The 15,856-nt window shown below is 35.9% G+C and overlaps 1 protein-coding gene across 1 annotated transcript in view; it reads left to right on the top strand.

The window, feature by feature from the left end:
* ADSS2 (adenylosuccinate synthase 2) overlaps window positions 1-15,644 on the top strand; it is a 36,875-nt gene extending 21,231 nt beyond the window's left edge. Inside the window, exons 6-13 of the mRNA XM_064648654.1 lie at window positions 2,626-2,733; window positions 3,035-3,116; window positions 4,844-4,970; window positions 7,849-8,003; window positions 8,421-8,545; window positions 9,197-9,294; window positions 13,948-14,097; window positions 14,860-15,644. Of these exons, the coding sequence (XP_064504724.1) occupies window positions 2,626-2,733; window positions 3,035-3,116; window positions 4,844-4,970; window positions 7,849-8,003; window positions 8,421-8,545; window positions 9,197-9,294; window positions 13,948-14,097; window positions 14,860-14,912 (898 nt within the window). The 3' untranslated portion in view covers window positions 14,913-15,644. The remainder of the gene's footprint in view (window positions 1-2,625; window positions 2,734-3,034; window positions 3,117-4,843; window positions 4,971-7,848; window positions 8,004-8,420; window positions 8,546-9,196; window positions 9,295-13,947; window positions 14,098-14,859) is intronic.
* The last annotated feature ends 212 nt before the right edge of the window (window positions 15,645-15,856 follow it).

The following is a 15,856-nucleotide window of genomic DNA, read 5'->3' on the forward strand; positions in this document are numbered from 1 at the left end:
GCTGCTACTGACTCTCTGAAGCTTTCGAAGCTTTCAGAAACTATCTGCTATGTTTTTAACTTGTGCTTTCTAAGTAGCTCACAAGTTCTTGGGGTTGGGGAAAAAGCTGGCAGAATTAACAGTGACCTGTCTACAGCTGGAAAGTAATGGTAGCACTATAAACTTCTCAGATACCCGTGAACTTAGACAAACTTGCAAAAAGAGATATTGTGTGGATGAAAAGTAGTTCCAACATCCTTACCTGTAAAAGTTATTTTCTACAACGATAACCTTTAAGAGAGTGTCTGGTTTGAGTGTATCTTACTTCACACAGGCTGCTATTGAGTGATAATTGTCAGTTATTTTTACACTGGGTCATTTTCACACTTGACTTTGCTGTACCAGCTGCCTCCTTACCTGTTATTTTAGGAATTAAAAAGCAAACAGGAAGAACACACACACACACACATATATATGTATATGGAAGAATATACTTTTTTTAATGAGTCAGTATGTCTGTTTCAGCTATTCTTGAATATTGATGGAGTGAAAGCCAAAATTGCTGTATGACAATATTTGCAATTAAAAATACTGTCAGTCAATGAGCTACTTGAGAGAAGGCACTACTTTGTTGGTTAGTGTTATTGATTGTCAGGGAAAGCCCAATTAGGTTTTTCTTTAAAGAAACCCAGGAAAAAAAAGCTGCATTCAAAGCTAAAAAACTCAAGTCACTCTTAAAAATTCTGTATTTCTTCTTTCTGTGAAGTTCTTCTGCAACAATCATACAGTTTTCAAACTTGTTAAAACTACTCTCTATTTCCTCCTAAATTTTAAGGCTGTCTATGTGACTGTAGTGGAGAGAGTAGTACTGCAGGCTGGCTAAGAACAGGCTATCGTGGATTATCAAAAGATTGTCTCCTGTTTGTTGGGGGTGAGGAATTGAAATAGCCTGCTGTTATGTCTTAATGTGGATTTGACTACATAGCATATCTGGTGTTTAAATTCTTTTGTGTCTAACACTTTGAACATTGTAAGAGGTAAGTTTATTTTTTTATTTTAACTGAATGCTTTTACCTGTTCAGATGTAGCTCAAAACCATTCACAAGTAAGGCTCATGTAGTTTTCCTTGCAGAAAGGTTATAGAAAAGGTAATATAATACAGTATCTTCTGCTTATACAATTGTTATGACTTCTGTAAATACAGTCTTCTGACAGCTTAACTTTTTTATTAATTGATATGTCTTAATGAAACAAAATAAATGGAAACTACTCCTCCTTAAAAAGATTCTCTGTGGGGGGTATGAGTTGGGGTAGAGGCTAGAGTTAGTTATTTAATCCACAGTATCCTGATCTGGTTAAATGATACTGTGTGATGCAAAGTTGATTAGAATGTCTGGTTTTTTGGACTGGAGGTAAACATCACTCCCTGAGAATACTTGGTTTTGAGTCTAGTTGGAAGAATTACGGGTATTTTTTACAAAATTATTGTGTTGAATGTAATACAAACTACTAAGGACCTAACTAAAATGACTAATGAGCTGTATTTCTGTTCACTCACATATCAATTGATACTTTTTAACATAAAATCTAGATGTGACTTGTGCCTCCTCCTTGAAATGGAGACCCTCTTGAACTGAGGCATGGTACCTTCAAGGCAGTTGGAAGAAATATGGGCCACTCTGTGTATGCAGAATTTATAATGGAAGAAAATAAGGTTGTGTGTCTGGTCAGAAAAAACAAACCAAAATAGTTAAAACTCAGTGTAAAACTAAGCTTAGCAATATACAGCAGATTTCTGAAAGTGCTGCAGCCACTGCACTTCTTATTAAGTTTCTTAATCTATTGAGAGTGATGGGGAAGATATTTGATAATCTGCCTGTGACAAGTGCAGGTTGGCTCCGTTTTGATAGCTGTCTAGCAAGACTCTGGCAGAATACACTTTCTGAACTAGCTGTACTTCTCTCACAGTAAAGTCAGTGCAAGCAAGTTATATATTACGATATCACTGACTTAAGCTGAAAAAGGGTTTTCAGGCAGAGTGGGCAGGTAAGGAGGAGAAGGAATTCAGGTTTTCAGAATCAGCTACAGTGGAAAATCCATTCCTAAACTCTTAACATTTACAGCATTTAGAGTATCATTGCCACTCTTGGATGCTTGGCAGTGCTTTCTGTTTTCCTGGCTCCAACTCATATATTTAGAATTAAGTGAAGTATTTCTTTTATACAGACTTGAAATCCGTACTAGTTTTGCTGTTACTTTATGGAGAACTTCTTTAGGTCTTCAGGACAATGTTTTAGAAGGTGTTTAATTAGTTTCAGTTCTTAGTACCGAAGGATGTTTTCTTTGCATTTGGTTCTTTAAGTATAAAAGTTGGGAATCGTGTACAAATAAATATTTAAGAATTCACTGAAGTATGAAAAGATATTGGTTTAAAACCAGAAGTATGTGTAAGATTAACATATTTGTGTGTATAAACAGTGATATTCTGAAACTAGATGCATACTGGAAGTATCTTGTTTTAAATGCTTAAAACAAGGTTAAATGCTCACAATTAACAGCATTTTATTTAATGCTAAGGATGTATTGCCTTTCAGGAAAAACCTTAGTTTTATATCAAGAATAACTCCTGTTATTCTCTTTTGCAAGTTTGGGAACTACCAAAAAAGGAATTGGTCCAGTATATTCTTCAAAGGCAGCTCGAAGTGGACTCAGGATGTGTGATCTTGTTTCTGATTTTGATGAATTTTCTGAGAGGTAACTTCTGTATTTTAATACACAGTTGTAAGCCTAGTTTTCAGTTTCTGGGTAGTACCCTGGGTAAGCAATTACATCTGGTTCCTCCTAATTTTATTTTTAAATTAAAATTATTTTTAAATATAAAAATAACTTTATAATTTTATTACATAATATAGTCAATTATTGGCATAATTTATTATTTAAAATAGTTAAATTACCAAATTATTGCAGATATGTAACCAGTAAAACCTAAGGTTGTGGGGGGTTAAGGCAGAAAGCAAACAAACAAAAACTTAAATGCAGCATTTTTGCCTTCCAGGTTCAAAGTGTTAGCCAATCAGTACAAAGCAATATATCCTACCTTAAAGATAGATATTGAAGGGGAATTGGAAAAGCTCAAGGTAAGCCTGCTTCTGTTTCTTGAGTTACTGATCACTGTGTGCAGCTACTGATACGTAAATCCCTTGGTGACTGATGCTTGCGCTTGTGTGAGGAGTTAAAACAGAATACATATCATGGAAAATCGTTATGTATCCATTTTGAAGAGTCTGCTATCCTTAAGGACACTTTTTACCCCACTTTATGCAACATTTCAATACTTGGTTTCAAGAGAAATATTGTAAATTTTAAGAAAAAGGCTTACATACGGAGAACGATTTTTTACTTAATTCCCCTGGCTCAAACATTACTGTCTGGGATTAAAAAACCCAGGATTGTAGTTGGGAAAGTATGTTTCATTGTAAAGCAGAATATTAATTCCTTGTTTCAGAAACTTAAGAACTGAAGTAAATTGTTATTCTAAGTAACAAGCCTTAAGAAAAGAAAAACAACCTATGTCTAGCAACATAAAAAATGTAAGTTGATAGCAGCAAAACTAATGAAGCATGATTATCAGCAAACTAGTCTTGTGGTTAATTACAGTTTCTGATTTGGTGTTTTCCCTGCAATTGGGACAGTTGAGAGATTTCTCACTACTGTTAACTTCTTTTTGCACTCATCCAAGTTCTTATTTGAAAAAAATGTAAAGTGTCTTACCCTTACACTCAGCCTTTTTGTTAATAATTTTTGTAGAAACTTAACTATATGAGATTTTTTTTTTACCTTTAGAAAACTTCAACCAAATGTGACACATTGTTTAAAACATTGAGGTATGTGTGGAACAGGGAGTTATTACGCGTTTAATTTTTTCAGAAAATCAGGCCAAAGAAATCATCCTTCTTGTACCCTTAGTCGGCACTAAACTCATTTCTACAGCTCTAGAATAGAATATATGGGAGTTCTTAGCTCTTCTGTTTTTCTTACTTAAATAATGCCTGTTGCACATGTTGAGTTGTAGTATTTTTATCAATATGGAGACGTAGAAACCTGTTAGTTGAGTACTTCATAATGCTTTATAGTTCACTTAATACACGTTAGGATTACAGAATATCTAAAACTCATTGTTAGGGTGGAAACACAACATGTATTTGTAACTTGAGGAAAATTACTTGTGTTATGCTAATACACTTCATTCAGTTCTGAAAGACAAAGTGTTATATTTCATGTGAAGTAAATTGTTGGAATGAGAACTTCCATGTGTCTAATGGGGAAAAAGACTGTGTACCAAGTGATAATCTGAAAATTACTGCATTGCATCCAGCTGCTCAGTGGCATTCAAGCATTTGACCCTTAATTCCAATATGTAACTTTTTTCTTTTACTTACGAATTACAATTTACAATTGTGTGCATTTGTTGGCTTCAGACGGCCAGAAGTGAAATTCCCTGGTTTTTGGGGAGAATTCTGAACACTCGGAAATGAAATACCAAACACAGTAAAGTATAGTGATTATAGTCATGCTTGAATATTTCTAAAGTATTCCAGAAGTTTGGATTTTATTTCTCTGCTCCCCTTCCCACCCCTTTTTTCTTTCTTTCCTCCTATGAAGAGCGTACATGTCCGTTGTGTAAATCTGAGTCTCATGTTCTTCCTTCCCTTGTTCACATATTATGTCATATTTAGATTTCTTTGTTTGCTTTTCCTTTTCAGAAGGAATACGAGCATTGTTATGAGGGAACAATAGCAATTCTACTCTAGCTGTCTTTATCATAATGAAATTATACTATACAATAGTCTTTTGTATTATTCAGGGCTACATGGAAAAAGTAAAACCAATGGTAAGGGATGGTGTTTATTTCATGTATGAGGCTTTACATGGACCACCAAAGAAGATCTTAGTAGAAGGTGCAAATGCAGCACTGCTGGACATAGATTTTGGTAGGTATGACCTTTCTGAGACACATGTTGCTATACACTTATGTTGTGAAAGAAAAACACTAAATATAAACTCTCCCGTGCTTAGCTGCTTTTATGGCAGAAGTGTTCGGTATTTTGGAAGAACAGTGCTCTGTATGACTAGCAAATAATAAGGGATGGATGAGTGGGTGTGTTAATTAAAATATTTCAAAAAGCTTTAGACTCTCCCAAAAGTAATTATTTGAATAACAGTAAAGATCAGGTGGCTTTTCTTAGAGTGTACCTATTACTTCAGTGTCTGTAATAACTCACAATTGTATACATCTATGGAAAACACTTGAGAATAGCCATGGAGAACTTTAAGAGGCAAAGTGTATATGCACAGTACTTCTTGACTTTTGGAAAATCAGCTTGCCTTTTTTTTTTTAAGTCTTTATATAACACTTAGTTTTCCACTGTTTCACAATGTCAGGAAAGGTGTCGATAACTGCTAATGAGGCAAGAGTGAAAAGGTTATCCCAATCAATTTGATATTAAAAATGGTGCAGTTTTTCTGAAAACACTGATTTTGCTAATAAAATTAGAAGCTTCTAGGTAGAAGCAGCTTCTTATTTTTTATGACATGATTTTGTTTGGTTGTCATTATATTGTAAGAACAGGTAATTTATTATACCTGTGTGTGTGTGTATATATATGTATATATATATATATCTCATAGCCTCTATGATTGACCTCCTGCATTTTGTCACATTTTTCTTCAATCTCACTAGCCTTGTAACTGTATAATTTTTATTGTTAGAAAGATGCTAAAGCCTGAAATTGAAGCCTGTAAGGAGTGCTGTCAAACAAATATAAAGCTGACGTGCACTCTGCTTTCAACTGACAGGAGTTGTGACACTGGGCATTTTCAAACATACTGAATTTGAAAGCCTCTTCCTTTAAGAGGAAAAGACATGTCTTAGACTAGTCACTCGAAGTGTAAGCACCCCAAGTTTTCCGATGATTATGTGCATATTAGGACACATATCCTATTTTAACAAGTAAAAAAAACAAAGAGGAAAGAATTCTTCAGGTATGCTTGTCACAGGGAAATCTTTGCAAAACTGAGGTATTTACAGAAAACTCTAGGCGGTTGTTTTTTGTAAGTGATGAGGATTTTGGATTTCATATAAATAGGAGATGCAAATAATCTGACACTCGTCAGGTATGTCTGTGATATATACAGAGTTGCTTGGGTCACTTAGATTTATTTTTTTTTCCGTGCCTGTGCCGTGAGACCCACACACAGAATATCTGCTCTCCTTAGGTAGACACCATCAGTAGATTGGACACTTGAGTTTACAGTAGACGAGCCGTAGTCAAAAGGTTTGACAATGCCAAATTTGATCATTAAGCATTCTGAATGAGGCTTTTTCTGTGCCTGGTTGCATAAAAGTCTTAATCCTGAAGTGAGTTATATGAATGTGTGTCTGTTGTCAGTGAAGTTGGTAAATGCCCAGCCGTGCAGTCCATCACACTTTCTTGGAGCCTCTAATGAAGCTCACGTGTGCATTTGTCTGGGAATGGAAGTCTGGGGATATGTGGTCTCCTGTTTTAAACACTGAGTGAGGATAAACCAATGTAAATACATTAGGCTGGGAGGTAAAAGTGAGTAAGAATTGTCTCATTGACTCTGTTTTTGACCTCTACTTGCTATATTTACCTGTCAGTGAAGAAAACCTCAACTACTTTGTGTTCTAAGAAGGATAAACACTAATGCTTGCAAACTGCTGTTACATATCACCTGTAAGTCTGGGTTTTCCTCTTGAGCAATTTGAGTTAAGCAAAAGAAGGTAGAGATACCTGAAGCTGATCTGCAAAATGTCACTGAACCAACCTCTGAAGGATTTTGACTTTTTAAAGTTGTCTGTAGTGCTGAAAGAACTCTGTTGCTTTCAGTTCTTTTTATCTTGGTTGTTCCCCTCTTACCCATCTCTGACTCGTATCAAAAGACAAAAAAAAAGTCTGATGCTTGAGGTAGAAGTTTCTTGATTATGTGCAGTTATTATGAGACTGAAGTATTTGTTCACAATTCAGCTAAGGAGTGTCATGCTCTGTTTCATTTTCCATGACTTTAAAAAAAAAAAAAAAGAAGAGAAAAGGTATAAACCTAAGGATTTTGAGATGTTTAACTCTTATCTTTGCAGTCCAGGCTGCATTTTAAATGAGGGATGACTATTTAACTAGAAACAAACTTTTACCACTAATTAACTAGACTACCTTCCAGGAGTCTTCTGTTTTAAATGATTTTTTTTCATTTGATTATGGAAGCAAAGTTGTTCTTGCCAGAACTCTGCATTTTATTGCAATTTCTTATCCTTATAGTGTGCTGACCAGTATGTAGAGATTGTATTTTATTTTTTCGCCCAATATTAAAAATGGCAAACCTGTATTCTCTAACCTTTTAATACTATTTTCTTAAGTCTCCACTTAAATTTTTGCATTGTTCTGTTGGTGAGTATATCTTATATAAGATAGCAAGGCATGGTTTTCTTACCATGGTAAGAAAACCATGCCTTAAATTTTTCTTAATTGGTGTCTTACTCCAATTTTTTACTTGTGTGATCATTCAGAATTGTTCTGTAGTCAACTTTCCCCTCTGTACCAGTTGAAGTAAGTGGTAAGATTTCTACCTTTTTCAGTAGAGGTGGACACTGTACATACAAATCTAAGAGCTCGTTGAATGTGTTCTTGACTGCAAAATACATTTATTGTGTGTTCTAGTTTTTAGTGTTGTAAAAACCTAGGTAAGTGCAATGCAAGTACTATTTATCACCAGGTTAGATCTTTAAAAAAAACCCAACACTTTAAAACCAAGTTTTAATAAGTTTCTAAAACCATTGAGTTTATTTTTTAATAGGCACATATCCTTTTGTGACTTCATCAAACTGCACAGTTGGAGGTGTGTGTACTGGTCTGGGCATGCCACCACAGAATGTTGGGGAAGTGTATGGAGTTGTGAAAGCATATACAACAAGAGTTGGAATTGGTGCCTTTCCTACAGAACAAGATAATGTGAGTATTATAGCCCTAGATGTGACCTGTGACTGGATGAAATAACTTGTCTTGTCTCTCTTATGTTAAATCAGAATTAATGGTTAAATGCAAGTAGATGACTGTGTTTGGATGTCTCAATCTTCTGATGCTATACTGAGCTTACAGGGCTGCCAAATATGGTTGTAAGTTTCTTAAACCTTTCTATGGAATAGAAGGCTAGAGCAGGAACAAATTTTGAGAAGTTTGTGTAAAAGGCATTCTCTTGAATTAAGAAGAGCGTTCTGTATTTCTGTTTTCATTCCAACAGACAGCACTGTGAAAATTTCTTAAGGTAATTTGCTATATATTATAAAATGTTGTTAAGTAATCACCTGCATGATGTGTTGCAAAGCAAAAAAAACAACACACTTATGTGATAGTCTTACTCTTTGTTAGGAAATTGGAGAATTGCTGCAACTGAGAGGTAAAGAGTTTGGTGTTACCACTGGTAGAAAGAGAAGATGTGGCTGGCTGGACCTCGTCTCACTCCGATACGCCTACATGATTAATGGATTTACTGCGTGAGTATTTTTGACAGCTTTGCTGGCAAACTGACATAAAATCATGAAATGCTGCAGATTACTCTAAATTGTACATATGCTAATTAGTAACATTCAGACTGTTAGTATTGATTTGTTGATTGTTAATTTAAAATAAGATGCAGCCAGGTATTTGCAGAGCCAATGTTTGATTATTTTGCTGCCTTCGCTGTAGAATAGGAATATTTGGCAGAGGACAGGAACAGACAGCAACAGGCATCATGAAGTGAAACAGTCTCAAATGGATGGTCATAAAGTATATTGGCAACATGCTCATTAAAAATATAAATTACATATTATCATTAGAATTATAACACTTTAAGCTACAGACCAATCACTTCAACTAGAGAATACCTGGTTTTTGATTTTTGCTATTTTCTTGTAGTACTAGATCTAAGGATGCAACAAAAAGGATGTTTAAGGCTTTTTGTTTTATTGTTTTGTTTGGGTGGTTGTTGTTTTTTGGGGATTTTTTTGAAGTCAGACCAGATAGTAGATTAGTGCCACATGAGATTAATTGCAATTTGCAGAAATCAGTGTTGTATTTGATTTTTTTGTTGTTGTTGTTGTTTACAATGTGATAAGATTCATGAGTTGTTGAACTTGTTTAACCAGAGTAATGTTTCTTTGTAGATTGGCACTTACCAAATTGGATATCTTGGATGTATTTCCAGAAATCAAAGTTGGCGTTGCATACAAACTAGATGGTGAAATCATACCTCATTTTCCTGGTAAGATTTCTTGTTTAACAATTTTAGATTTTGGTGAAATATAATCTGATACTTAAAATGCATTTTACTTGTTAAACTTAGGACAGTAATGTGTTACTTGAGTATCTAGCCATTAGTGGCAGGGACATCTATTACCACACCTGTACCCGCACCCTGAAAACGCCTGTACCAAATACTGTCATTTGTGTGCTAGAAAGATGCAAAGTGCTATATAAAGCTTCTAAAACAGAAATGTTACTGCTTTATCCCTTTTCTTTTATACAGCCCGAATCACCTTCAAGCTAAATGAGAAGCTTGATTCATACTCTTAAACCCAATTATCTTGTTCCCACTACTGTATTGATCCCCATTTTTAGCAGGCCAGGTCTCATTTAAGCATGTTGTGAACCACATGAGAGACATGGTGGTGTTGAAAAGCCACATTTTTCTCTCTGTGTGTTACTTTTATAATAATTCACTTCCTTAAATGGTTCACAGAGCAGCCAAAAACCCTTTACACCTATGAAGTGGAAAAGAGGGAAAAGGGGTGGAGGAGGAAACGAACAATTAGTTTAGGTGAAAGCAAGTCTATCTTCTAATGCATGACCAAAGTATATCATCTTAGCATAATAGAAACTGTAGCTCCTGAGGGGGACAATGGTCATTTTAGTGGTCTTTTTTACTTCATCAGTGTACCTGCATGTTAAAATATTCAGCTACCACAAGCCAGTGTTTTTATAGATAATGCATCTTGTTAAGTTTGCAGTAGTAGATACTCCACAAAAAAGGAAGAACATTAGACAGTACGAAAGACAGGGCTTTTTTATTTTTCTCATGTGTGTGTAGATGCCCATTTTCATTCTGATTGGTAACTTGGGTAGAGGCTGGTCACAGGTTACAGTTTTTCATATGATATCATCAACAGAGAACTTTTTGTGGGTGAGATCAACTGTAGTAATTGGATACACAACTCACAGCAGGATTTATGAAGTACAAAGATGTAATTACTTATAAAGGAGTAAGTGATGATCTGCCAGTAGTCCTTGAAAATAGCACATACCTGGTAGAGGAATTCATAAGGAATTAAAAAAAAAATCTTATGTTTCTCCATGTGCTTGTGGGAATTCTCTGATTTGCCTTTCAGTATCTTCAAACAAAAGTGCCAGTTAGTCTGAATGCATGCTGAAAGACATGTCATGCACTTTTATTCAGGAAATTAGTACTCATCTTGCACTAAACCAGGGAATGCTTTTCCCTTTTTAAGACTCAGATAATCCCAATTGATACCCATATCAAAACATTAAGGACATTTGTATATTCTTTAAATGGCCTTTGAACATAATGGAGATTGTGTATTTGAATTGAGAACTACTCAGTAGATGCTTTTCCTGTAGCCCTGTCATCTAACCTGAGGCTATTTGGCCTGTCTTGTGCTCAAGCCAGAAGGACCTTCTCTGGCAGTCCATCATTAAAGATGGCATAAGCATGTGGCCATGTTGTCCAGTACTTTTTTTTTTTTATTCACTGTGTGCCTCAGAACCAGAATCTGGTTACATACACCTCCTGAGGAGACAGACTTAGCCCCCTTTGTATGTGCCCAGGTAACAGGTAGCTGACCTTTTGGTCTTAGCAGCGTAATGTGTCTCATCTGCCTAACTGTGTTTTTCTTTACTGTATGAACAATTAAGAATTCTGGTAGAAATTTAGTAGAAGCTGTTGACATGCTGTCTTCCTTAAAGTGTCAGGAAGGAGTTTGAGCTGAACTTCTGGTAAGCTGGAAGATGCTGTCTCTCACACTGCCTCTGTGTTCCACACCTCTCTTTGCTATACTCCTCAACATTTGGCAGCATTTTCAGCACATATGCTGCAGGTTACCCCTGCCCCTGGCACAAAAAACAAAAGGTAACTTTCTTCCCACTTTGATTTGCAGACCGTTAGACTGTTTCTGATGTCTGCATCTCTGCATGCTGTGTGCTTTTTTTCTTTTTTTTTTCTTTTTTTTTTTTTCCAAACTTGCCACTGACATTTGAATTTAATTTAGAAGAGATCTAGTCTGGGAATCTCTCACTGGCATACTATTTCTTTCTCTCTCCCCTTCCTACCCTCCTACTCTCTTGGAGATGTTCGTGATTTACTCTTCTTGTGAAATGACTGTCTCTAAATTAGAAGCACACACAGTACCCACCATCTCAGGAAAAGCATGCCATATTTCATATATTGTTCCTTTTTCCACCTGGATCAGAGAATCATACGAGTCTCACTCAGGGTTTTTTTTTAGCTTAACTTTCTGTGGGCATTTCATAACGGCTTCTTGAAAAAGAACTTTAAATGTCTTATAAATTTACAGCTGACCTCAGTTGGTATTATTGAGGTTGTAGTCTTTTGCTGTGGAGCTGGCCAGTCATAGGAGTTCATGGAAGAGAGAACTCTCTGGTAGCTCTGAGCTGATCGGTTTAAAAGGAATGTGAAAGCTGTGGTCTAGTTTTGCTAAGGCCTCCTACCCAAGTTCAGACATCAGTTGATATCAGCAGAGAGACACACAACCTCTAGCTCAGGAAACTTTGAAAACACAGATCCTTAGAAAATTGGGAGATTATTTTGGAGAAGCTTCTTGCTTGCTTTTTTTTTCCTTGTGCTTTTTCCCTGGGCTTCTGCTGTAGATCAAAGAGCTGGGACACTATTCTAGATGCACCTTTGTCTGTTCTATATGACTGTTTTCATGTTCAGTGTCTGGAAATTGCTGGAGGATCTTTCTCTTGCAGTGGTGCCAGGTCCCAAACTCAAGCTATTATTTCTGAGTTGGAAGTAACATCACATCACTCTCCAAATTATATCATTATATTTGGTCTGTCTGTTATCTAATTAAGCTGTTAAGAAATATTCTAGAAACCCTAAAAGACAAATCTGCTTAGTGAAGAGCTGAGAGAAATCTAGATGGTGACTACATCTGTTACTGTTACTACATTGAGCTCAGTTTATGACTTATATTTACCACACATCTTTTATCACACCTGCTGGAAGAAAATTAATGAATCATTTGAAACATCAAGAAATGTATCCCTTCTTTTTCTTCTTTCTTATGGGGAAGTAAGGAATTGAGATAATATAGATTAATGGAAGATGGTAATCAAAATGAGACCATTCAATTCCAGTTGCTTTCAGCTTTCTCCCTCTAACCTCATCAGAGAGGCTTCAAAGTAAAAATGCCCGTGGACGTGCCAGATGAGGCGTTCAGTCACTTTCCCTTTTCAGAAAGAGAGGTTAGCGACCATCTGCACTGCCTGGAGATTAGTTTGTGGTTTTGCACTTTGAGTGTATCTGTTCTGTTTTACAGATCCCCTGGACAGCAGACAACACCTCAGTTGTTACTGCTGGCAGTTAAGAAAGTGCTTACCCTTGGCCTCCCCAACCCAGCATACTTAATGTGCCTGTCTGTCTGTTTGGATTACCACAAGTATTGAGTCAGGATCATTTGCCTTTAACCTGTGAACACCTCAGTCCAAACATGGCACATTTCCTCACTGTTTTGAGGGCAGTAGAGCAGAGTTTCTTTCTGTCTTACTCAAAATGTGTGGTTCGTAAAGGCTGTCCTTACAGCATTGCTGCTGTTGAACTACTGCCTGCACCAGGACAAATTGTTCAATATGCTGAGTCTGAGTTTGTTGGCTATGCACATGCTGGAGGGGATTAGTTATGGCTTTGTATTTGTATCTCTACTGTGCCTCTTGCACCTAAAACCTTCTCCTAGGCTGACTAGATGTATTTGCAAGAGCAACTTGATGTAAGACAGGGAGCCTACGTAATATTAATTACAGTGCCTCTGGCAGGCCCCTGTCTTTTTTAGGAAGGCAAGAATGAATGCGTGCCACCTCCCATTTTTTTAATCAACGTATTTTGACCATTTTCAGGCTTAAGGCTTTTTTTTTTTTGCTGTCCTGCGTCATTCCAAGACTAATGTTCAGATAATTACTGGAGTGATTGAATTCTAGAACAAAATGCTTAGCATCTTTTTCAGTACTTGAAATCATCACGGGGTTCAGAGTTAATGGACAACATTGTAGCAAATGAAGGACAAAATGGAATGTGCTTATTGTTTCTCTTCTGAGAAGCAGTTGGAACAGTTATGTTCATACATCCTGTGGGACTCCACACTGGTTGACAAATCCATTGTAGAGTTTTGGGGCAAAGGGTCTGTGGGCATCAGAATTCTGTTAAGTATAAACTACATCCTATGACTTATGTTTAGTAAAAGTACACTCCTGTGCCATTTTAAAATGTGTTTTAACTGCCTTACAAGCTGGTGCTTTATTTTGCATTCACAATTCCCTCATGAAGGGGGAGCTGGATCTTGGTATTTGTTCAGAAAAAAAATCAACATTTTTGGGAATTATTTTCCCCAAAAAGTTGTTTTCTGAACTGAAAAGATTGTGGTTTAAGCAAAACAAATGCATGTGACTGAGCACTGGAATTCCTAAAGTCTAAGTCCTGATAGTTATTGGATTTTTTTCCCTATGCTTATATTAACAAAAAAATGACACCTTCAATGCCTGTATTATCTTATGAGCAAACCTCTTTGTGTAAGAAAAGAATAAAAAGCTTTATAGTTATGTGTTTCATAATAGAGAATAAATAATATGCAGGGACATAACATTTTTGTTTCTGTTTGCTTCTCAGCCAACCAGGAGGTCTTAAATAAAGTAGAGGTTCAGTATGAGACACTCCCAGGATGGGATACGGACATATCAAATGCAAGGGCGTTTGACGAGCTGCCTGTAAATGCACAAAATTATGTTCGCTTTATAGAAATGGAGTTGGGTGTTCCTGGTAAGTAAAACAGATTTTCTTGCTGGTTTGGTTTATTCCTGCTCCATGAAACCTGTCTGGTATTTGTATTAATGAACATGCAAAATACTGAAAACTAGTTTGTAGCTGTCATAATTGTGATGTACCTGGTGACACTTGTGATGATGGTTTTACTTCTTTTTATCCATCTATTTTGTTGTTGAACTGAAAATTTTCAGAAGCTTTAATATGCTTCTTTCTTTGGCTTATACTATAGTTCTTGTTCAAATGAGATTTTTTTGGTTGTTTTATAACTTGCTTAAGTGTCTTTCAGATTGGTTATCAAAGGAGTTTAATTTTGCTACTTTATGAAGTCAGTGGGACTGCTAGTTATTAATTAACGTGATTAATTTTATGTGGCAGTAAGTTCCTAAACTAATAAATTTCTCTAATGCTCCCTAATAAAGATGATCCTGTGGTTCCAACCAAAGCTGGGAATTAGGAGATGATGCAAATCTTTACTTTTTTAACAGTTTCTATCTGTCTTTTTATCTGGGAAAGCAATTCATTTATTATGGCAGCTTCAAGACTGTACCTGCTTTTCTAAGTTACCAGTGTGTTCTTACGTTGAGAACAACAGACATCGTTATAATTTCTTAATGTGCAAATAGTATATGCTGTGTTTTTATTCAGACTGTGGTACTTAAGATCTTAAGTGCTTAAGAAGATAAGTGCGCATCTTAAGATACAATCCGCTCTTGCTTTGTATTACTTACAATAAAAGTTTGCTTTTCTCTCCTGCAGTTAAATGGATTGGAGTAGGGAAATCCAGGGAATCAATGATCCAGCTGTTTTAAAGATTTCAGATGCATGGAAGAAAGCACACTCCTCAAAAGACTGCTCATTCTTAAATGCATTAGTAGCCCGCAAAGCAAAGATGTTGGAAAGATAGATTTTTGCATGGAAAGAAATGCTAGAGTTGATACCCCCAAATCAATTGCTACTCCTGAAAGAGACTTTAACATGAACGTGTATCAATTCTTGTTCAGCTGCAATTTCCAGGACACTCGTCATTGTTGTTCAAGGTGCCATCAGATTTTTTTTTTCTTTACCAAATACTTACTTCATAATGTAATTCCTGTTTGAAAATCTAAGGTAGCATTGCTTTCATGACTGTTTGTCTTTGTTATCCTCTCTCTGCTTTTGGCGGTGTTACTTCCCTGAAATTTTAGACAGTAAAAATAATGCAGTTTTGCACAGATAGTTTTACATCCTCATTATTTGTATTCCTAAGGCTGTTGTATTCTAAATGACTGCTCTTGTGAGTAATTAAAGAGGGGGAGTCCGATTTTATAATGCTATAAATGCTGTCTAAATTATTGTGTGATCTGTTTTTTAAAAGAAGATGTGATGCCAAGTTGTTAAGAATGTCCAGGTTTTTTTATCTGTATAACACAGAAAACTTACTCTTTGTAACTCACAGAGGATACTCAAGTGTTTACCAGGAAGTGTGCCCAGAAAGTTAGAAAATTGATATTGTAAAAAGTTCATTTGCGATTATTAAAGAACTATTCTGATTTTGAGTTAAATGTTTTATAATGTTACTTTTTTTTTCTGGCATTTTATTAACTGTGCTTCTCTGCTTCCAAGGCGCAGATCTTAAACTGTTTCCCTAATTAAATGAGGTTATATTTATATTTGGTGAGAAGTCTAACATTTTGGTGGCCTTTTAAATTCCTTTCTTTAGAGTCAATAGAAGATGTTTCTCTGGAGAATTGCCAAAGTGCAGACACTTTGTGAT

This window comes from Pseudopipra pipra, chromosome 3 (assembly GCF_036250125.1).
Source record: "Pseudopipra pipra isolate bDixPip1 chromosome 3, bDixPip1.hap1, whole genome shotgun sequence".
Classification (NCBI taxonomy): Eukaryota; Metazoa; Chordata; class Aves; order Passeriformes; family Pipridae; genus Pseudopipra; species Pseudopipra pipra.